This window comes from Daphnia magna, unplaced genomic scaffold (genome assembly GCF_020631705.1).
Source record: "Daphnia magna isolate NIES unplaced genomic scaffold, ASM2063170v1.1 Dm_contigs248, whole genome shotgun sequence".
Taxonomy (NCBI): Eukaryota; Metazoa; Arthropoda; class Branchiopoda; order Diplostraca; family Daphniidae; genus Daphnia; species Daphnia magna.
Genome location: NW_025533201.1, coordinates 75,717 through 100,004, shown reverse-complemented (window position 1 = coordinate 100,004; position 24,288 = coordinate 75,717). Strand labels below are relative to the sequence as shown.

Sequence of the window (24,288 nt, the reverse complement as noted above, 5' to 3'; positions counted from 1 at the left end):
AGGAAGAATAAAAGTGTTTAGTTAGGTAATGCATACCATTGTTGGTAAAGATATCACATGGTATCTGGTTATAATACGACTGGAAACCGGGAGCCTTGTTTGGAGCCTTGTTTGAGCCTTGTTTAAATTGTGGACTGCTGTTCCTTCACATTTCTTTTCAATCCTAGGCCGCTGCTTAACGCTATCCACTCTTCAAGAACTTTATTCGGGCTTCTGTGGCTTTTCGAAGCTCGTATATTTCTTCTTCTGAAAAACGTCACTTTTTGTCACCTTCAGAATTAAAGTCATTCCTTGCAATTCTTTAGAGCAGTCAAAACAGGCGAATTTTGAGTCTCTTTGTCATCCATCCTCTTCATCAATTTACTATCTACACTACCTAATTTAAGCCGTTTCGCTGCGGAAAACCACAAATGTAAACGAGAGAAAACGAAAGAATAATATCACTATGGCTGCCCTGGTTCTTTGTGACAGGGGGCTTAGAGGTGAATCGATTGGAGACTCGATTACCAATACTTACGCGTGCAATAGGCCCAGGTCCAACCCTGGACCTAATGGGCGTTCACTAAATAAGTCCAAGGGTTGGACCTGAGACTTAGAGACTATGTTGATAAAAACCCACCTACCAAAAATTAATCAAAATCCGTGAGATGTCGCAACGAGCTCTGGGATGTTTTGGCGTGGAATGACCCTACTATGAAATTCCCTAATCTTTGCAGACTGGTTGACCCGAATATGTCAGAAACGCACCGATTGGAACATCTTTTGGAAGGACTTCGCCCAACACTTTTCAGAAAATTTATCCGCTGAAGCCCAAGACATAAGAATTTTTGGCACTAGCAAAATCCTATACAGAAGCATCACTCATGTCAGACACACGAGGATGGAAGGAGTACGACAGCTGAGCCGCAGAAGCCTCAGGAGCAGTTACCAACCCTGTCAGTATGGTCTACCCAGACCAGCAAGCAGATTTGATGAAGACGATGAGAGAATTAATTCCCAGAGACTTGCGAAAAGTTAATTATAAAAGAGAAAACGAGCAAGTAAATGCAAAAGAGCCCTTTAAACCCAAAGAGTCGCACTCAACCAGGAAGGCCGCAATGTTTTTTGGAAGAGTCAGGGACAATTGCTCGCAACTGCTTCAAGAACCCTGAATCAGAACAATACAGAGGTCCGCCTACCAAGATGCAGCCACAGGGGCGACTGCAAAGGAAATCTTCCATCAACCTAACCGTTCCAGATACGTTGGAAGAAAAATGGCTGACCCAGAAATGATCGTGTTCAACTTGAACCATGCAAGAAGAATAAAGGAAGCAGTGGTGTGGAGAAAATAACTGCAGCACAGCACTTTGAGTTGATACAGGAGCTGCAGTCACAGTAATCTCACCCGAATTACTAGAGAAAATGAAAATTACGTCAAAAACCTCTAGTCGGACCAAAGATCCGTCTAGTAAATGGTCAAACCCTGTCACCACAGAGTAAGGCAGATATAGTAGTAACCCACAGAGGCAAAACTATAAAGGTAACGCAATAGTTATGCCAATGTCGGGTTTTGAACTACTGTTAGGAACTGATTTCCTACAACAATTTGTCGAGCTATCCACATTGACTACGGAGTCAGAAGAGTCATCATTCACGACGGGAAATCACCGCTTCCAGAAATCACTGCTCTCCAAGTAGAACAGCAACCAAGAAAGCCGGTTGATTTCAAAAGATAGTCAAAGAAATACCAGCATACCGGTAAGAATAAATCCAACATCTATCTCTCACAAAATGGAAGGTTTGTGCATCGTGACACCATCAGCTTCATTGCTTAGCAACATCAAGTCTGGTCTACCGGTCACTCCCGCTCGTACAAACGGATTTGAAAGATATTCCAGTCGCCAACCTATCTCCGAAAACAGTGTGGCTAGAAAAAGGAGGACACTGGGAACCCTAAAGAAACACCCCGAAGCTGAAGAAATGGAAGAAATTCAAGAAATTTCAACACTAGATGCTTCGGTGGAGAACCAGGCGAATGCAGATGCAGAGAAAGAAGAGATTGTTGGAACATCTCGAAGGAAGAATTGGGGAAAATCTACCAAAAGAAGAGAAAGAAGACAGTAAAAATCCTCAAACCAATTTGCTCATTGCTTTGCACTAAACGAGGATGATTTGGGATACTGTTCAGTCGTCAAACATGACATCAATGCCGCTAATGCGCGCCCAATCCATCAGCTTCCGTAAGGAGTGCCTGGAAAGAACGAGCTGTTATTCAAGATCAAGTGAAGGAATGCTGCGTAGAAGGGTCATAGAACCCCCTTCTGACAGCCCTTGGTCTTCCCAGTGGTTTTAGTCAAGAAAAAGATGGTACTTGGCGCTTGTGTAATTATCGTAAACTTACCAGTAACTGGTAAAAGATTCGATACCCCTTACTATTCACGTATTGCCGACACCTTGAGTCGGCTGGAAGGCGCCATATTTTTCTCAAGCATGGATCTTCAATCAGGATACCATCAAGTTCCAGTTATCGACAGTGACAGACCGAAAACAGCCTTCATCACTGCGGACGGATTGTACCAGTTCCGTACTCTTCCGTTCGGTTTAACAAACCCTGGATTTTCAGAGGCCGGACATCATCTTAGCTTGACTTCATTGACGACGGCCTGATATACTTGGATGATCGTCATAATCTTACCAGCAACCTTCGAATAAGATTTGCAAAGACTTCGTTCAGTGCATTCCTTCTACAAGCTGGGTTTAAGTTGAAATGGTCAAAATGCTCATTCATGGAGCACGCACTGAAAGTGTTGGGACACCTCATATCAAAAGAAGGTGTTGCACCAGATCCTGGAAAACTGGAGGCAGTTCAAAGTTTCCCATCACCCAATGAAGGCCATTCAACAGCAAACAAGGTGAAACGAGTGGAAAGCTTTCTTTGGTCTGTGCTCTGTATTATCGACGTCACATCCAAGGTTTTTGCATCAATTGCACGCCCGCTTACTACACTGACGAAGAAAGAAATTCCTTCACGGGGTAGAAGATCAAAGTAGCAGCTTCAATGTTTGGAAACAGCACTTACTTCGGCACCAGTATTGGCGATCCAACTATGATCTACCAATGGAAATCTTTCCCGATGCCTGTGGTTGTGAAGCATAGGAGGCGTTCTGACAACACTGAAGCAAGAACGTCCGAGCATACGCCAGCCGCCTTCTAACAAAATCAGAAGTGAACTATCAATCACTGAAAAAGAGTGTCTTGCACTAGTGTGGTGTCTTTCCAAGTTTCGATGTTTGTGTGGGGTTGCAAAGTGAAAGTGGTGACCGATCATCAGGCTCTTTTGCTGGTAATGAGCAAAAGAGACCTTGCAGGTTGTCGGCCCGATGGAGCTTACGCTTCAAGAATACGACATAACTATTGGGTACCGTAGTGGGAAAACGCATGACAAAGCAGACTGTCTTTCAAGAAATCCGCTACCAGTTGTAGAAGAGCTAGAAGATGATCGCTGTTTCATCGTGGGAGCAATCACTTTCCCTGGCCTTTCCAGACGAAGACGAGTCATTGGCCGAGAAAAGCAGAAAACGTCGCACCTGGAATCAGCTAATTGTGAAACTCCAGAACGGAAAATCAAAGGGTCTAAAATTTTGTAATTCACAACGAAAAGCTGTACAAGGAAACTTTTAAAAATGGAAAGAACTACAGGAGACTGTGCGTACCGGTCGATTACCGTGAAAGAAATTCTACTGGCATACCATGAAGACGTTGTGTCAGGTCACCTTGGCATCAAGCGTACTACACAAGATTTGTGATCGTTTCTTCTGGCCCGAAGATGGCACTCGACTTAACTCGTCACTCGCGAGCTGCGTACATGTGTCAAAGCAGAAAAGGAGTCCCCAGACCAAACCTGCAGGACTCTTACAATGCATCAAAGTAGAGAGACCATTTCAAAAAAGTAGGCATTGATCTACTAGGTCCATTCCCACTTATCTACAAAGGAAACAAAATGATTATCGTGGCAGTGGACTATCTTAACCAAATGGGTTGAACTCAAAGCCATGCCGACTGGAAAGTCGATGACGTCGCAGAATTTTTGTTAATCAAATTCTTTTACGTCACGGAGCTCCAGAACAAATCACAACGGATCGAGGAAAGTTTTACCCAGATCTAACGCAAGCTGTTGTCAAAAAATTGCACACAAACCACAAGACAACTTCAAGTTACCACCTCAGGCAAATGGAGCGATGTAAAGGATGAATCATACATTGGCAGCTACGCTCTCAATGTACGTCAGCAGTGACCAACGTGATTGGGATCAGTCTACAATACGTATGCTTTGCATACAACACAGCAAGACAAGAGTCGACGGGGTATTCACCATTTTTTCTGCTCTATGGACGGAACCAGACTTACGATTGAATTGGACGCTGATCCCAACCCATTGTTGACAGAAGAAGACGCTGCAATGAGTTATGCAGATCGACTACAAGCTGATCTGACGGAAGCAAAGAAATTGTAAAAACTAGAATGCAGAGAGTAAAAAGAAAAACAAAAAGAAACCTACGATGCTCGGCCATAGAGAACTATCTTTTCAAACAGGAGATCTAGTCTGATCTACAAAACCATTTTTCAAAGTAGGAAAAGCAGAAAAACTTCTTCACCGCTGGTTGGGACCATTCAGGGTGTTGAGAAAACTACACCAGTAAACTACGAAGTAATCAGCAACCCGGACGGGGAAAATCAGATATTGTTCACGTCGCTCGAATGAAGTCATTTCACTAAGCCACTTTGGAATGGGAGTCACTGCAGACATCCATTCCAGATAACACTGAGAGAGCCGCAGAAAAAGACAAACAGAACGATGGAGAACAACAAGAAGAAGCACAAGACCTACCTGATGCAGTTTACCTCACAACCTCTGTCCGAAGAGGAAGTAACAGTACCTGAGGAAATTAACGTGTCACCCGACACAAGTGGTAGTGAAGTGATCACCACTCTTCTCCAGACCAGGTCCCCTTCAGATGCATCACGAAGACCAATACGAAATAGAAGACCTCCGGCTACAGTGTATCTCACCTTCTTAGTGCCGTTCTTCATTTCTTGCTGGCCCCCTCCACAAGCAGTTCACTAATCCTGAGAGAAAACGCCATTTAACAACAAGCTGACGTTGCGTTAAGTAAATCATCTTGGACAATAGTGATTGATCTTGATTTTGGATTACCTGATACTGGCCACTTCGGCGTACGTTAAAGAGAAAATTCTGCAACAGCAGGAAGTAGCAGAAAGATGGAAGAATCAAGGTACCAGACCTCAAAAAATAACAAAGCCAAAAGAATTACCAGCAGAATGCAGTCTTTCCTGAAAGGAATGGAGAACGCAGCAGATCGATTATCGAATATCAAAAAGCCTTGAATACAAACCAAAGAAATCGTCGAAGTCTCGTCGACGGGGAGGAACAATCCTTAAATGGGCTTTTTGAGTATCGACATTAACAAAAAAGATTTAGAAGAACTGAATAATCAAATTCAACTTCTCCCCGAAATCAACGAGAAGTGATCCACATTATAGACAAACAAGCCACAGTCTTGAATGAATCACTATGGGAAACCAGAACTAACGCAAAATTAATTAGAGAACTACGAGGCCAATACTCCATGCTGAAAAATGTGACCACAAACATAATGGAAAAAATAGCTGACATGGAAGACTTAGAACTGAGTCACTTCGAATATTTTTTCCCACTGGATGAAACGTTTGAAGCAATGAATCAAACCTTGCTGTGGCTCAGCAACTTGCTGATAGTCTCGACGTCGGCTTTAGTCTTCTAGCCAACGGGCATTTGGCCCCTCAAATAATCTCTCCCAGCTAAATTCAATAAAGTTGTTAAAACAATCAATGGTCAATTACCAAGAGGATGGTCTCTATTCCAAGTTACGAACTTTGGGTCGCTTACTCCGAGAGTCTACTGTCTCGGTTGCAGCCATGGAAAATTCCTTTCGCCTCTTCAGTACATGTTCCTATTTTTGACCACGCTCAGCAGTACAAGCTCTTCCAGATTATCAACCTACCAGGATCAAACAGATAATGGAACACATGGGTCTTGTTTGGAAATTTACCAGAGATTACCTTGCTGTGTCAGGAGATCTCGAAACATTTTTGGAACTTTCCAAAGACGACATTAAAGACTGTAGCAAGACAGGACGCCCGCTATGCAAATTCCATACCGGTGTCAGCAAAAGAACTGCTCGAAAATCCTGTGCAATAGCTGTGTTCATGAATGATACACCAAGAATTAACACACAATGCAGAAAGAAATTTACGGAATGGCGTGGTCTTGAAGTCGTTTACATGGGATCCAACCAATGGGTTTATTCAGCAACAAAGCCACACGAAATTGTATTTTCGTGTCCATCTAGTGTGTGAGCAGCCAACACTAAGAACAACAACTATTACCGCCTGTAGGAATGTTTGAAATACCTTTGGGATGCACTGCTCGTACAGAAGAGTTGGTATTCCCGGCTAGTATGGAAGGCAACATAATGGCACCAAAATTGCAAGCAGTTGTCCTACCAACAGTTGAAATTTTTCTCAAGATGTCAACATTACTACAAACAAGAAACATACCTTCGTGGAACTTCCGCGAGAAAAACACCTCTTCAATAGACATCATTAGTCAACTGCTTCAGATCGTAATGCTCAAGCCAGCCTTTCAACGCAAATGACCGGAGAGCAAATTCACAATCTCATCACTGAAACGAAAAAAACAGAAAGAAACATCTTCTATACGCTACCCTTACGAATTGGTATCTGCAATCTCACTTATTGCCTTAGGTTAATTGCCCCTAGCATACAAAATGTATACACTCAGTGTACGCTTGGCCGTACATGAGCGATACGACAACCCTCCCCGGAGACCGCGGGAGGGAGGAGCTAGAGATGCAAGAGGCGTAACCATTTTGTCATAACTGAAGAAAGAAAAAAAGACATCTCCAGTAGAAAAAAGTTTATTGAAAATCCATAGAAAAATTTACATCGCTATTCATTTAACTGATCGTCAATGTAATCCAGTAGAGAAGTTAAGCTACGGGAAAACTCCCGTAGCAAATGGAAATCGTTTGGACTGGGAGTCTCCATGTTGAACGATTCCAAAACATCGTTCCACGTCTGACGCGCGGCCAGACGATTATCCATTTCAGCCTGTGTTACTTCAGTGTAGAAATCAGAACGGTGCGGAGGGGATGAAAAATGTCCTCATCAGACTCAATCCACCAGAGAAGGCGCGCATGAGTCATACAAAATAACTCGCGATACTTGGCGTAGCCTGAATAAGTACTAAAAGAAAGAGATGCATTTGTTAAAAAGAAAGCAAGGAACTTAAAAAATAACTTGTTACCTGAAATAATAATCTGCAAACCAGACAGTGCTTACGGATGGTGAAAAACTCAATCGAGCACCAGTCCGTTGAACTTCCGCAAGAATGGTGAAGAAAAACACACGGTCACTTGGAAGTAAACGGCTGTAACAACTACGATGATTGTCAAACGTTGAGTCGACAAAACGCACAAGAGCGCACTCGAAAACGCGAAGATTGTCCACAACGTCAGAGTAGCTGAACATTTTTCTACGGAGGCTGAAAAAACACTATACAAGTATTCTGGAATTGTCATCTTATGTTACTCTGTTATCCACTTCTAATTTTTTGATAATGTCTTATTAATGTTTGGTTACGACCTTCGTCATGACCTTGTTTCATCTCGCGCTATTACCTCTCTTTGGCTATGAAGATGAGTGATAGCTTTAGAAAACTCTTCCAATTCTTTGGTTTTTCCCATTGTTCCGCATTCAATGCTATTTTGTAGTACAGTCGGAGTCGCCTGTCTTAAAGAAGGGGGACCTGTCGCGGGGAACAACAGCAGATGTCCCTATCTGTTCCTAGAAGCGTCAAACTCAAACGCTATAGTTACGAATGTTCTACTAACTGTTATGTTATCAGACATTTCTCCCCTAAATAAGTAGAAGTTCCAGAATAGCTTTAGAATGTGCAGAAAAATCTATTAACCTTAGGGAGAGGGCGTAATTTCAAAGCTAGTATAAACCCACTGTTTTTCCATTATTAGTCGCTCTCTTTTCCACTAAACTAGACGCTTAGTAAAAGTAAGGATTCAATTCATTATTCATGTAATCATTGTATTCCCTTTTTCTGTGTTAAGAAAAATACAAACGTTTTCAAGTCAAGTGTGACAATATACATCGCTGTGTAATCTCCAGTAGGTGGGGTAGAAAAAATAGGGAATTTGGCTATTGGCCATCCCACATTGACAAGCTCGACAAACTTGGACTGTACAAAAGGGTTAGAAAGCATTCTGTACCAGATGAGGAAAAATGGGAGCTGTACCAAATCAACATAAAGCAGACATATGGTAATAACACCATAACAGCAACAAATTTATTTCCGTACATAAATAAAATTTTTTTAAATTATAGATGACTTGAACAAATCTTATGCTGCACTTGAACTGTATTTCAAACGCATTGAACTTGCTGACTTAGGCAAAGTTCTTGTTCCACAAAAATTCCGACATCCCATCTTTTGATGATGAAATATTGGGAGGTGGACGTAGCAGTCGAATCAGGAAACAAAAGGAAGTTTTCAGCCCACCTCAACCTGCACGGCGTTCCAGGATAGTTGTTGAGCCCAACCCACCAGTACTAACACTTGCTACGCAGAGTAGAGTCACTTATCCGAAGAAGCTATCGTCAAAGGAAGCAGCCGAGGGCAGCAGGGACATAATTTAAAATCCTAGCCCACACTTAAATCTGGATATCATGGTATCGACGAAGACCGAAAACCGTAATGAGAGCAATAAAAACACTTGCTTTTCTGCCAGTAAAAATTTTTTCATGCTAAAAAACCCTCATGTTGATTCTCACACCAAACATTTTAGAATTTAATGGAGCCACTGTGGAGCGGCCCAATACGCAATGTAGAAAAAGAAATGCAGAGATCCCGGCGGCCAACACTTACGTCGTTGCAAAGCTGGGAAATGAAAATGCATCATCGACGGGTACACCAATAACTTTCTAAGAATAATATTTTTACTGCTCATCATTTCATCATTACGTGTCAAAAAATATTATGCTTTTCGAATGTATGAGGACGACCAAATGGATGACGATAGTGACGATGGAACCACTGTCAACTTGCCAAACAAAAAGAGGCGTACAACAATTGTCTTATAATAGATTATGTACTGGATCTGCCATTCGCAACTTGTCACCAAATGAAAATGGAAAAAAACATCTACTGATTCTGGTATTTCGTTTACGTTTAAGTATCTGACTTCAATCGCTAATACGTTATTTTTATTGTTAGATGCTATGTCCTTGGACTGGGAACTTGACTCCTTTAATGAAGAAAGTAGTGGACAGCTTCAGGAATTCTAAAAGCTACGAAATTAAGCAGTAGAACCGTCCACAGCACGCTAACAACATTATAAGAAAATCTCATTGCGGAAATGAAATCTTAACATATTCTTACTCATGGAATTTTCTAATCGTTTGTTTTGCTTTCGTGTGTTTCAACGATATATAATTTATCCGACGATGAAGGTGCGACAACATCAACAACAAACAAGAGAAATAAAAAATTCTTAAGATACTGAAGATGCAGCAAAAACAAATTAATGCCATCGCCAAGGGCAGCGTTTATGACGTTGCTGAATCCAGTGCTGTTATGGAAGAGATGCTTTCACTCGATTCAATTAAGAAATATTTAGATTTTCAAGAAAAAATCAAACGAAAGGAACTTCAGTTAGATTTGGTAATTAAAAATCATTGCTTGAATACCCTACACAGACTTACAGACTCGTGTCGTTTTTGTTCTTTCCCTTATTGAGATGAATCTTATAAGAGAAATATAAGGGGCAAACCTTAAAGGTATAGTCAGAGGAGCGTTAGTCATGGTCCTTAGTGACAAGGTCGCTCGCGAGTTAAACTGGAAGGCGGAACTAAGAAAAATCGTCCTGAAAAAAAAACAGATTTGGTGATTCACCTCTAGAAATTGCAATGTTTAGTAAATCTACTTTTTTCATTTTATGTTTTTCATTGAAATCACTCTAGTCAATAACATTTGAAATTCAAAAGCCATCAAATCCATTCCAGCCGTTCAGTTTTAGACCACATTTGAAATAAAGGCTATTGTGACGAAGTGGCTGAGAAAAGCTCCGGAGAGTCACAAATGCGGAAAAGAAACAAAAACGTATACGTCGACGTTAAATGCTTGCTCCCGTGCTTAAATGCTAGTCTTTGTTTTACTCAATTTGTTATTATATTTAAGAAGATGGACAAAAGAGTTTATTGTCCTCCAATATTGGTTTGTTAAATCTTGTCAATTTATTCTTTGAAATAAAGCCCTTTGGGCGCCTTCGGGATTAAAGGTTAGTTTAAGTTGTTATAAATGTTAAATTATAACAAAAGAAACAACGATGTTTTCATTTTGACGTAGGAAATAGTGACATCTAGTTTTTAATTTTGAATTCGAAAAAAGTACAAAGGTGCCATCTGTTTTCCAAATATTGGAGCACCCAAAACAGTACAAAATGGCCGATTGTTGACTTTGTTATATACCGCTTGCTTCCTGGATGTCCATAGAATATCTTATAAACGAGAATCTCTCCTGGACATTCTCGTTTGAATATCCCTGGTGGGGACATATGCGTATTCAAGGGATATCCTTTGCATAAAAATCGGGATATAATTTTTTTTCAACATTCTAGGGATATGAGACGGATATACCTGTGCCGCCTGAGATGGTGACAATGACTGTCGCCTATAAGGTCTCGTGCAGCAATGAGTGATCCATATTTCAAGATCTTTTGGATTCAAGAGGATAAAAAGCAAAACTAAATCGATATCCCGAAAAAGAATGTACAAAAGCGCGCTACAGTGGGTTATGTTTAGTTTAATTCTTAAACCACAAACAATACTAAGAAATAACAAGTTACAACATATTCTTCTTTTGAATTGTCGTAGGATGAATTCCATGATCAATAAACAAGAAGAAGGAAGTCAAAGTAACAATAGCTAACCATCAAGAGAACGTTCAAAGTTAACTGATTTTTAGCCTGAATGAAAAAGAGAGCTTCAACTGAAATCAGTGAAGCCGATCACCTTCTTAATACTTGCTTAGATTCACTTGATGATTTGAATTATTTCCCGACGATCAAACAAATTCTCATGTAAGATAAAGATAACACAAATAGGAGTTTTGCATAACTAACTTAAGTAATATTTATTAACAGAGAATTCAACAGTGCCCTTCCGTCATATGCAGCGTGTGAAAGACTTTACAGTACTGTAGGACTGATAGGGGATACCGGACAAATTTTGAACATTGTAACGGGTTAGACAGTAATGGCTTTTTCAAAAGTAGAATTGATTCAAAAATTTCGATTTTTGATATGTTACTAGATTTAGTGTAAACTTAAATTATATATGGTTTGATTTATATTCTATGGCTATTTTTGCAGTTGTAAAAAAAAATAAAATAAAAATTGGGGTAAAAATTTTGAAATTTTTTTCTCCATTTAATTTAGTATAGTGTCCAAAATATGAAAGTAAAAAGAAAGGTAATAACCCCGGTAGTTAGGTAATGCATTTGTCTACAATACAACAATAAAAACCAATTTTAGGTCGTAAAGTTATGTCCCAACTTAATTTTGAAAAGAGTTGGGGATTTGGGGTCACTTTGGGCAATTTTTAGGGTAAAGTTGGACACGAATGGGGCGTAGAGGGAGAGGAGCCAATAACTTTTTACAACCTGAAAACAAACTACATGGTCATAAATTTACTTAACAGGGCAATAAATATGAATTATTGATTATCGATTCATTTCGTTCCGCCCCTTCTATCTTTTCCATCTTAAATTAATTTTATTTTCCGTGTATAAAAAATTTCTTTATTTTTGAATTTACATTTACCAAATTTAGTTTTTACTATTATTGCCTTAATCTTCTTTTCTGTAATATTTTTAAAAGTTTTGGTCTATCCTATCCTCCCGTAATGACCCCGTCCAACCTGGAAAATGTGATTGTCCAAGTTAACTCCGGGTAGGACAAGAAAGACCGAGAAATTCTAATCTTTAGACCTTGTCTTTTTTTCGTAAAAAAACAGTGAAAATCAGGAAAAGGGGAATAAAACAAAGAATAATATGTAAAAAAAATTATCGCTATAGGGGGATAGGAGATACAAGAGAAAAACCGGAGTCCAGCATGGGTCCGGTCTCCCTATGTTCTTATAATTTCTAAGAGACCCTTTGGCATAATACTATCACGTGGTTAATGACCACGCTATGCAATCCAGCTGGCATTTAGTACAACCGGACGTATGACATAAGATCCATTCATATATAGTTGCCATGTATTCTTGTATCGCTCTCAGTCTTACTCTTCCTGCCATTTAATACAACGTAGTGTTACAATACGATCTGTTGATTCCCACCCAACCGTTATGTCTTTCCAACAAAAATAAAGATGGTAATAAGATGTTTTTCTGGGAGCCAGGTTATCTTTAATACTAAAAGGACCTAACGTTGACAACAAAGAGGAAATTAATGTATTGGTCACTATGTCGAAATGCTTACAGCGTAACTCAAAGGAGTGTGATGTTAATGCATCTGATCTAAGAGCCGTTTTGGAATACAAGTTGCTAAAGGAAATATCCATTCGATATGTAAATCAAATTGACGAACCTGCTAATTTAGATTTTGTTAAAGACATTTTGATATATGACTCGTGCTGGTATATATTGCACACTCGAAAAAGTTTCACGAAGCTAGAGGACTGCTTTAAATCGGTTCGATGTGAAGAAATTGACTTACCTCCTAATTTCAGTTCAGATCCCTATACGACAAAACGTAACCATGGTAAACTGGTTTTTACACATGTTGCAATGTTTTAAACATTTCGTTTGTTAGAAAAGATAATTGAATCCTGTTAACGACAGAAGTCGTTAGTGATTAAATGTAATTTAATTTTCGTTTTTTCTGTATGTGTGTGTGTATGTGTAAGTTTGCGTTATAGCCGAGGGGCAGACAAGTCTGAACTTGTCTGACCTTGGCTGAACTAACCTGTTGTTTTTTGTAAAAGGTTACCCTCCCCTTACACTTCCGCCACCCCATTTACACCTAAAAGCTAATTGTCGCGTTAGCGCCCTTCTTTTTTCCCCTCCCCTGCATTTCCGCCGTAGTCGATGACGGAGGAAAATGCAGCAACGAGGTTTAGTCTGAATCGTTTTCGTGGTGGTAGCAGTCGCAACCTGTCGCCCCAATTTTCCCGTGTTGTAACCTCGTGTCGTGTTTGAATACATCGCAGCGTGGCCCTTTTGGCCTCTGAGTTAGCCACATCCCGTCTTCGTCGTTTTACTTCGGTGGTTAACATTTTGGTGCATCGACCGGGAAATTCATCGTTCGTGTTTATCTTCGCCATCACCTATCCGTTCGCGTGGCCATTCATCCCTGGGTATCCCGGCTCATCATTTGAACACTTCAATCATGACGTAAGCATTGTTAGCTGGCATAGTTTTGTCCGACCTATTGTGGTTGGTAAATTCTTGTCATGTTTTTGCTTATCTCGTCCTATTTACCATCGTCGATACCTTTTCAGGGCCGTCGATTGGTAATTTTCGGTGTCCAACACACATTTGCAATCGTCGATACTTTACAGGGCCGTCGATTGTTCCTTTCGTTTTCGTCTGTGCATATTTCAATCGTCGATACCTTTACAGGGCCGTCGATTGTTTTTTTCGTTTTTCGTCTAAACACCTTTACAATCGTCGATACCTTTACAGGGCCGTCGATTGTTAATTTCGTTTTCGTCTGTGCTTATTTCAATCATCGATACCTTTACAGGGCGGGGGGCGGATGGGTGAGTTGGATAAGGCGTCACTTGGTGATCGGGGCACCTTGAGATCCGAGTTCAACTCTCCTGGTGAGCATAGTTGCTCCCACATCCGGGCACGCACCACTACACGGACAGTTCACACCTCTTCCTAACAAATCGCCTAACAAATCGCCTCACAAGTTCGCATATAAATGATGGTACTTCCATCGCCCTCTTCCACACAAAATACACACTACAACATTTACACTGCTCATATGAAAAACAGCCCAATAACTCGCCAAAAACTCAATCGCCAGTGCTATTTGTGGCCTTCATCAGAAGACCCGTATCCGTGACGGTATTCCCGCAGCGGAGGCACTCTAAACATAGTCAAAACAAACCTTTACAGGGCCGTCGATTGATCTTTTCGTTTTTCGTCTATGCACATTTACAATCGTCGATACCTTTACAGGGCCGTCGATTGTTGATTTCGTTTTCGCCAGTCTCTAATATTTTCAATCGTCGATACCTTTACAGGGCCATCGATTGTAAATTCCGTTTTCGTCCGTCACATTTTCAATTGTCGATACCTTTACAGGGCCGTCGATTGTTAATTTCGTTTTCGTCCGTCACATTTACAATCGTCGATACCTTTACAGGGCCGTCGATTGTTCGTTCCATTTTTCGCCCGTTTCTCTCATTTTCAATCGTCCATACCTTTACAGGGCCGTCGATTGTCAATTTAGTCTTCGTCCGTCTCTCTAATTTTCAATCGTCGATACCTTTACAGGGCCGTCGATTGTTAATTTCATTTTCGTCCTTCTCACACATTCTCAATCGTCGATACCTTTACAGGACCGTCGATTGACAATTGCCTTTCCGTCCATCTCGCTTATTCTCAATCGTCGATACCTTTACAGGGCCGTCGATTGAGAATAATTTTCGCGTTTTTGTGTGAGCTGTTTATCGTCGATACCTTTTCAGGGCCGTCGATAATTACCAATTGAATCTCTATTTGATTACTTTAGTAAAACCGCTTAAACATTCCGCGAAAGAAAAACTCCGATGCGGCTAAGCTGAAGAATAAGCTGATCCGCAAAGGCATTCGGCAGTAACGATACCGTTTCCAGCATTTGAAAGATCGTGAACCTGCTTACCGAGAGACGGCAAGCGAAACAACAGCAAGACTAATTGCTCAGCGGAAACCAACCAAAGACATGCAAGCTGTTATTCTTCCTTCTCCGCCTAACTAAATATTTAAGGTTTAATTACACACAGTTTTCCGGTCAACTTTAGTTATTTAGAGTTGCCTACACTGGAGCTGCTTCCGAAAATTCCAGCTTCCCTAAAAGTAGCTGAATTTATCCTGAGCTCAGCACCGATCAATCCGCCCAGCCCATTCCGTCCGTCAGTGGAGCCGATCGCTCCACTACAAGCAACTGACCCAACTCCGAGTCGCATACGGCTGGATTATTTCCGTCCCACAACTTGAAGAGAGATCGACATCCAACCACCAGAACCACCGGAAGCTTTGAGGGCAGCTTTAGCTGAATCCGCTCAATCACGCTGGAAGACTGGACCGCGGCTAGCGGATTTTATTTCCCGGCCATCACCGAAGAAACCTCGTTTCTATCGGCCATATAGTCCGTGACCAGTCGAGCAGCTTCCGGACCCCCAAACTCCTCCAGGTGTTCCAGAGTCGGAGCCGGACGACTTCATCCCTAACCTTGCTGATTGTGAAGTCAGAAGTGAGGTTGGAGAAACTGAGGAACCTGCACCTGCTGAACCAGAACAAACCGTTAGGAGTTGGAGAATTCGTAACACAAGGACCCAGATCGTTAGCACGGTAACCTCAAGACAGCTTTTCCGAAAAACTGACAAACGTCCTCGAAGAGAATAATTGATTTAAATATTGTATGGTAATTCCCGTGCCGGTTGAACAATATAAAAGTGAAATTGAATTCCATCGCTTCAACTTGTCTTATTATAACGAATAGAGCGAAATCATCAAGTAGAAGAAACTTTAAGTTTACATTAAGCTTATTTACCTAGCGAAATGTCTCAACCACGGACACGTGACGGCAGCATAACTAGCATGCCAGATATTGGTATTCCAGTTCATCGTAACAGAAACGATACTGGAGTTGGCAGTCAAAGTGGATCAACAGAATCCAGCAACCGAGTATCCCTTACACCGCAAGAACGACTTCGAGCAATTAAGGTGGCACGGGTCGAACAAGACACATTAGTCGTTATCCTTGAGCAACAGTGTCGTGAGATAGAGCAGCTGATTAGTAACCATGGGCGCCGTTCCTTACTAAACCATATTAATACACAGATCCATGGTCGTTTGGATCAAGTGCGAGATGTCCATTTCTTGTACAATCAAAGATTATGGGAAACCAAGAAGCCGATGACAGATGCCTATAATTATATTATAAGTATCGAGATTCGAGTCCGAGGAGTATCACAACAGGTAGATCATTACCTTGATGATCGACGTAACTCGCCAGCTTCTACTGCCAGTCGTGCTACACGGAGCCAAGCTGATGAAGAATCTTTCTTCACCATGGATGAATATCCTTACAGTTCACGGCCGCAAACGCCTGATCCGTCGTTAAGGCAATCAATGGACAGAACTAACGATCGATGTAGATTCGAGACCTCTCGACCTGTATCAACGATTGGGAGCCCGCCCACGTCTGAGTACAATCCTAGACCATTACAGCAAGCGGGGAGAGGTGGTCCACCACCTCCTTTAATGCCATCGTTCAGCAGCGATGATTGGATTAACAGGCGTAAACCTCCATCAAGGGGAGCTTCAGTGGGGTTCAGCCCAAATTGGCCAATGAATGCGTTACCACATATAAAGATCACGCCATTCAATGGTGATCCAAAGGAATGGCCAACCTTTATCTCTTCGTTTAGGGACATGATCCATAATGTGGTACCATCGGACGCTCAACGCCATGCTTTCTTAAAGCAGTTGCTCACTACAGAAGTTCGTTCCTACATAGCCGAATACTTGGACAATCCGTCCACTTATTATGATGCCTTAGTAAAACTGAAAAAGCGATATGGTCAACCACAAGTGGTTGCTCGGAGCCATTTGATGGCTCTTATGAATCTTCCATCGATCCGAGATGATGATTCAGAGGCACTAGCCAAGCTCAATCGAATTCTTCATGGAGCCATGCATGCCCTGAGGACCGGCGGATATGAGCAAGACTTGGAATCGGGAATGACTCTGAAACACGTCGTCTCCCGTTTACCTCCACGAATGAGAAGTAGCTGGGGTGTGAAAGTGTACCGGATGACTCCAACACGAGCTACTCTCAAGGATCTAGCAAAGTGGATAGACGAGATGGTGATGGGTGAATTGATGACCAGGCCGTCTACTCATAGATCACCAGCTCCACAGAAGGAAAAGAAAGCGGGAAGTGCTAAGCCTTCCACCAAACCAACTCCTCTCTTTGGTAAAGGTCCTGTTGTTTTTCACACCTCCACAACTCCACCAGTCAAGAAACCGCAGCAAAGTCCTCCCTCTGAGAGTAATTCGTCATCGCTGAAGAAAGGCGTTATTAAGAAGTGCATTTATTGTGATAATGCCCATTCGATAAAAACCTGTTCCACATTCAAAGATCTAGACGTTGCAACTAGAGTGGAGTGGGTAAAAGAGAAACGATTATGTTTCAGGTGTCTGATTGGAACACATCGGGGAACTGAGTGTCCCACCGAAATCGTCTGCAACATTGGGAACTGTGGTCAACGACACCACCCTCTATTGCACGGAGCACTTCGAGTTTATCCCGCGAATGCTTCAACCACTAAAAATGCAGGCCAGCTATCAGCAAAATCGTCTGATGGTCGTGCAATGACCATTAAAAACAGGGATACGGCTATCAACACTTCCCTAGCTATCGTTCCTGTGTTACTTCAAGCTAACGGGGTGGAAATAGAAACTTTCGCTTTTCTAGATCCAGGAGCGACCGTTAACTTAATTCGAGAGGATGTAGCTAAAAAGCTCAAATGCAAAGGAATGCAAGGAATGTATCCTTTGGCTCGTTTCACGGCCAAGACCCACAGTTTCAATCAACTACGGTTAGTTTGACTGTTAAGGCTCGTGATAGATCTTTCGAATCGGTTTTTAAGCAGGTTTCTACTGTGCCGACTCAGTACCTAAAGTTACCATGCCCACCGAAGGAGTTAATGGAGATCCGAAATCGTTACCCTCATCTCAAAGACGTAAAATTGGTTGATGTTGGAGAACCAACCATCCTTATTGGAGCGGGAAACCAATGGCTGCACTTACGTCTCGATGAAAGACTACCTCCTGTTGGAACCGACGCTCTCTTTGGTTTATTGACGCCATTTGGTTGGACTTGCGTTGGCGATCTAACATTAGGGACGCAGCAGCATGATTCAACGGTTTGTCGTTCAAACAAACCACTGATGACGGTGCAAAAACTCTGCTACCTTGTACAAGAATCACCGAAGGAAGCACTACTTTTACGTCAAGTCGAGAAATTGTGGGAAACGGAAAGCTTTCCAATTGTAACTCCGGCTCAACCGCTAGAATCAACCGAGGATAAACTAGCGAGGAAGAAACTCGATGCAACTATTCAATTCGACGGAGCCAGGTATGAAGTAGGTCTACCATGGGTTTCAGATGCTATCGCATTACCCGACAATTACAATAGTGCATTGCGTCGACTTTTCTCTATCGAAAACAAATTCGTTCACAATTCTAATTTTGCTGAGAGATACAAAGCCGTAATCGATGACTATGTGGCAAAGGGATTCGTGCGGCCTCTCAAGGAAAGTGAATTGAAGGGCACCTTTGGGAGAAATTGGTACCTTCCCCATCATGGAGTCGTAAATCCTCGAAAACCCGAAAAGGTTAGGGTGGTCTTCGACGCTTCGGCCAAGTACCAAGGAATTGCACTTAACGAAGTTCTGGTAAAGGGTCCCAACCTTATCAACGATATAGGTGCTACCCTTCTACTCCTTAGAGAAAAGCCGGTGTCCCTATCTGGGGATATTCAGTTAATGTTTCTTCAAGTTGGCGTGAAGAAAGAAGACCGTTCCGCTCTACGATTCCTGTGGCGTACACCTGGTTCTCGAAAAAGACCCACCGTATATGAAATGCAGCGGCAAATCTTTGGATCGGTTTCATCCCCTTTTATCTGCTCCCAAGTGCTTCGACATATTGCTGACCTACATCGTGAAGAATTTCCTGAAGCCGCTGAACGAGTCTACAAGAGCTTCTATGTAGATAACCTTCTGAATTCTTTTTACACCGAAGAGGAGGCTAGTCGAGCGATTAAAGACTCAAAAGCATTGTTGAAAAGGGGAGGATTTCATCTGAACCAATGGCTCTCTTCATCTCGACGGGTACTGTCTCGTGTTCCAGAAGGTGATCGTAATCAACCTCGCCTGAATTTGGATCTAGAAGATTTACCTACGGAGAGAACCTTAGGCGTTTTATATGACAGCGAAAACGACAGCTTCATTTTTAATGTTAAAACCGACGTCGAAGCGAGCACTAAGCGTCGGATCTTGAGTGCATTGTCCACCTTGTATGACCCACTGGGGTTCTTAACACCAGTGATCCTAAGCGCCAAAAGAATTCTACAAGAATTGTGGCTTGTCGGTGTTTACTGGGATGACCAAGTTCCCGAACTAATTCAACACCAGTGGAACAAATGGACGACTAATCTTAGCCAGCTCGAAGCATTCAAGGTACCGCGAGCGTTAACTTCGTCCAGTGACATCCAAGACATTCAGCTGCATGCCTTTTGCGATGCATCCACCGTCGGGTTTGGCTCTGTAGTATACCTACGAATAGTCTACCACAATAATATCGTCGCCGTAAATTTCGTTACGTCAAATTCCCGCGTGGCACCCCTTCGTCCGCTGACTGTTCCGAAATTAGAACTCCAAGGAGCAGTTGTGGCACTATGCCTTGTGAAGTTCGTCCAATCGATCCTGCGTATTCCAATCAATCAAATCATCTATTGGTCTGATTCTAAAACTGTCCTTTAGTGGATAGCCTCAAAGACATGTCGCTTTCAGACGTTCGTCGCCAATCGAATATCCAAAATCTTATAGCATTCTCTGCCAACGCAACGCATTTTCAACATATTGGCAAAATCTACGAAGAAGATTCATTTCAGAACTATATAGAAAAATTTTCTAAGTGTCACTTACTACCAATTTTCTGTGATGTTCACCGCAATCAAAGTTAACCTTATGTAATAAGAGAAAATGTTGGACTGATTATTTTGAGTCAAAACGACTAATAGATCTGTTGCTGACAGAAGCATCGGCATTTGTTAAAAAAATTCGAAACTGGGCCAACTCATTTGATTTTCTTTAACTGTTTCATTCCCTTTAAGGCATTCTATCTCATGCAAGTCGTTGTACAAAAAAAGTGATAAAACGTATATAAAAATGTATGTAATATAGTAAATAATATAATAAATTGTAATAATAGAATAAAGATATATGTTAAAAGTAAAAAAGGGAATAAATTGTTATTGAAAAATACCCACTAACGTGTCAGTGTTTGTTTTCGAACTTCAATATATTCTTTATTTTTCACGTATCGTCAGCTCCTTTCGTTCCTTATTGCTGTTGCGATTGCTGTTAAAGTTTTCAAACACATTTCACGATTGATGCATTCGTTGTAGTGCATCACACACCCACCGGAGGCTCTGATTGCTATTTCCGAAATTAGTTACAAGGACCGACGATTTTCCACACGGCGTGGAACAACCAGGGTTCTCTGACTGAACCAACGAATAAAGTCGAGTGTATTACACTTTTTATGCAACATATCGCGTAACAGTCAAATAGAGTTGCAACGAGCGGGTCGACCCTATTGCCATTTCGGTTCGCAATGGCAATAGCCATAGAGGGCTATTGCCATTTCAGTGTTAAAACCCCATCTATCGGCGTTGGCCGTAGATAGTGATAGAATAACTGCCGTTGCCGTTGGTGGCCGTTGGGCCTTCCTTACTTATTTTATTTGTTTGTTTATTATTTACAAACATTTAGTTTGATGGTTAAATTGAAATTCTCATTGTAAATTCATTATCTAAGGTATAGTTTAACATATTCCTTGAATTTTAACAAAGCCATATATACCACATGATTGAAGGCATAGAATAACTTAATATTTTTGACAGACTTTCAGCTTGTTTTGAGAAACATCAGAGTTGAGACAGAACTAACTTGTTATCAATGGTGAGACAGAACTAACTTGTTATCAATGGATAATATGGATTCAAATTCAGGTGTTTATAGACATATTGTTAATAGACTATGCTTTCTGACCATTCATGCTTTTAGTAATGATGACTAACTTGCTTTATTTTTTTGACAGACTCTGCTCGTTTGGACAACTCTTCAGAGCTGACACAGAGCTAACACAGAGCTAACTTGTTGTCAATGGATTGACAATGGATTCAATTTCAGGTGTTTATTGTCACACATCATACATTTCATTTAATGATGACTAACTTGCTTTATATTTTTGACAGACTCAGCTCGTTTGGACAAACTCTTCAGAGCTGACACAGAGCTAACTTGTTGTCGATGGATTGACAATGGATTCAAATTCAGGTGTTTATTGTCACACATCATACTTTTACATTTCATGTAATGATGACTAACTTGCTTTATATTCTTTATATTTTTGACAGACTCTCAGCTTGTTGTGAGAAATTCTATTGGTTGGCGTAACAGTTCTATTGGTTGCGTAACTTTAATGCATTATTGTTGTTTGTGCCTTCATGAAGAATGATTATGGATCAGCCTATTCTGTAACCTGTTGGCTAACATGCATGGGATTTTGTTGACCTTGTTGTTGACGATTTTTGTGTGATCTTCCTATTTAAGCTCATATAAGATATAACCATTTCTTCTCGTTTGCATTTCTTATGCTTAATTTCCTGTATAAAGTTATACCGATATGTTTAAACTCTGTAACTCGGGGTCTTTAAGTTATTCAACTCATCTATTGAATGTAAAACTAAAAATATTTCACAATAATAAGAATTACAAATATTTCACAAATTTCTCATTGAATCAATGCTTATTACGGTTGTCACGAAATCGAATGTAAATTAGTAGCAGCTCAGTTAGTCAATAACGAATGAGGTTAGCATCTAATATGACTGAGGCATTTTACAAAATGATTTCATCGATATTGTAATCTTTTTAAATGAACTCTTTAGTGCTGTCGCCTTTTTCTATAGTTTTAAAGAAACGCACAAACGAATTCGTAGTGTTAACTGGCATTTACCTTTACTACCTTCGGATATTCTACAAATGTAAGATTTATAATTATTATGGTGCATTCAATTGTTTTCTATTCACACATGTGTTTGCGACGTAACGCGTTAAAACTTTCAAGTAAAGATGATTTACGTTACGATGACACAGTCCGAGTTATACGAAACCCGTCCATCACTCAAGCAGTTCTAGGAAAAAGCTATGTAGGTAATAAGCTGCGACCTTGACCATATTCTTGTAACCTGCTACAGGTTCAATTCATAGAATGTACATTTCGAAATTTTATTCAGTAAGTGAAAAGTAAACTTCGGTAAAATTCAGTTATTCACGCAATGTGTAATAGTGGAATTTGTTTTATATAAACAAAAAGTGAATCACGTTGCGGTTAATGTTGCTGAAATTCAACCTATTGTCCCTTTCCTTCGCATAGTTTTTCCACGAACTACTTGATTCGACCTTCAGCGGTTACGCTCGACAAGACCAAGGTGTCAACACGCACCTTTGGGACTACCTGCCTTTAACAAGATTCGATAACAATTTTTTATGCCGATGCCGACAAAAGGCAATTGCTGAAGCTAGGATCAAGATGGGCGGGGGCAGATAGAGAAAAATGGTGGGCATCTTAAAAATCAATCGCATTCCATATTTCAAGCATAGTAGATTATTCGATTTTGCTCCAAGTTTATCAGTTTACCAAATTTGCTTGTTTTTCTCGTTCTACAACGGTTCGACATGGATATAGAAACGCTTCACATAGGTCGTTTTTTTAAACGATGGAAGATGTGGACGCATATGTACAGCAACTGCGACAAGTGTTTTTCTATCCTTTGGTCGTTCAAAAATGCAGTGTGTCAGCTCACAACAAAAAGGTTAGTAAACTCGACTTAAACTTACTATTTAAAAAATATCGGACGTTAACTGATTCATAAAACAGTCAGGGTCAAAGAAGGTTGACGATGAACGCTGGAAATATTATTCTGCCAAGATTCTTTGTTCGCATCATGAAAATCATCGAAACCGTTCGAAAGGATTGCGCCCTAATCAGAAAGTCTACGCATGCAATTGTCCATATACATGGTATGTCTCTTTGAATGTCCGTCAACAAAAGTACGAGGTCATTTCGTGCAATCTTGAGCACGCAAACCATCCCGTTTCCGAAGAACTCATCGCTACCTACGGGGAGAAAAAGTATGTAACTTTGCTGATGAATCACAATTGAACAAAGATTAACAGATTGCTTTATATTTTAGACATCTAGATCCTGCTGCTTTAGAATACATCACTGATGCAACGCGTGACGGCGCAATCCCCTTAAAAGTACGGAAGCGCGTGTATGATGAGTTTAACGTTGTTCTCAAACCTAAGACTATACAGAACATTAAGCAGAAAGTGATCGGTAAAGACATTATGTCATTTACTTATAATTGGTATTCAATTAAAACTTGTTGCAATTTAGGACTGCCACGAGATGAATGGAAGAATACTGTAGAACTATTAGACGCCTTTCGTGAACGACCAGGAAACGTAGTTAAAATAGTTCACGACGAAGACAATGAAGTAGTACAGATTTTCATCCAGTCCCAAGAGCAAAGAGAATTATTTAAGAAATTTGGTGAAGTGGTGGAGATCGACGGGACATATAAAGTGGACAAAGCCGGGATGCCCCTCTACACAATTGTTATAGAAGATAATTTTGGCATTGGACAACCTATTTGCTACATGTTTCTCCGCGAGGAGACGACAGCTAGCATTTTCGCTGGTCTAGAGATTTTCACCAAGGTAATCCTTTTAATGAAAACCAAAAATCTAAATTGCTAAATATCCATGAATTTCTTAGCACAACGACGTCAGCAAGACGAAAGTGGTTCTTACCGACAAGGATTGCAAAGAGATGAACGCCGTAGAACGCATTTTCACCTCAGCGTCTTTGAAATTGTGCCTTTTCCACGCGTTGGCTGCTGTTGACAAACGTCTCGTCCAAGCCAAGTTAAGCCGGAATCTCCGGGAAGAGATATACCAACAGTTCAAAGAAGCCGTCTACGCTGGATCTGAAGAGAAAATAAAAGAGGTCGAGGAATACCTGTGTGGATTAGGTAATCAAATTATTCAACTTACCGGAAATCTTTATTTTAAAAAAGGA

General features: G+C 40.9%; 1 protein-coding gene and 1 long non-coding RNA gene across 2 annotated transcripts; both read left to right on the top strand.

Moving 5' to 3' along the window:
- Positions 1-18,059: 18,059 nt before the first annotated feature.
- On the top strand, positions 18,060-19,895 carry LOC123467858. Its single transcript, XM_045167628.1, has one exon. The coding sequence runs from the start codon at positions 18,060-18,062 to the stop codon at positions 19,893-19,895; it is 1,836 nt and encodes a 611-aa protein (XP_045023563.1).
- Positions 19,896-20,832: 937 nt separating this feature from the next.
- On the top strand, positions 20,833-21,455 carry LOC123467855. The gene is made up of 4 exons (XR_006641950.1): positions 20,833-20,954; positions 21,041-21,148; positions 21,238-21,329; positions 21,395-21,455. It is a non-coding gene; the product is annotated as an uncharacterized LOC123467855 (long non-coding RNA).
- Positions 21,456-24,288: the final 2,833 nt, after the last annotated feature.

Coding starts and splice junctions, on each gene's coding strand:
- LOC123467858 (XM_045167628.1), top strand. CDS start 18,060: ATGGAGATCCGAAATCGTTACCCTCATCTCAAAGACGTAAAATTGGTT.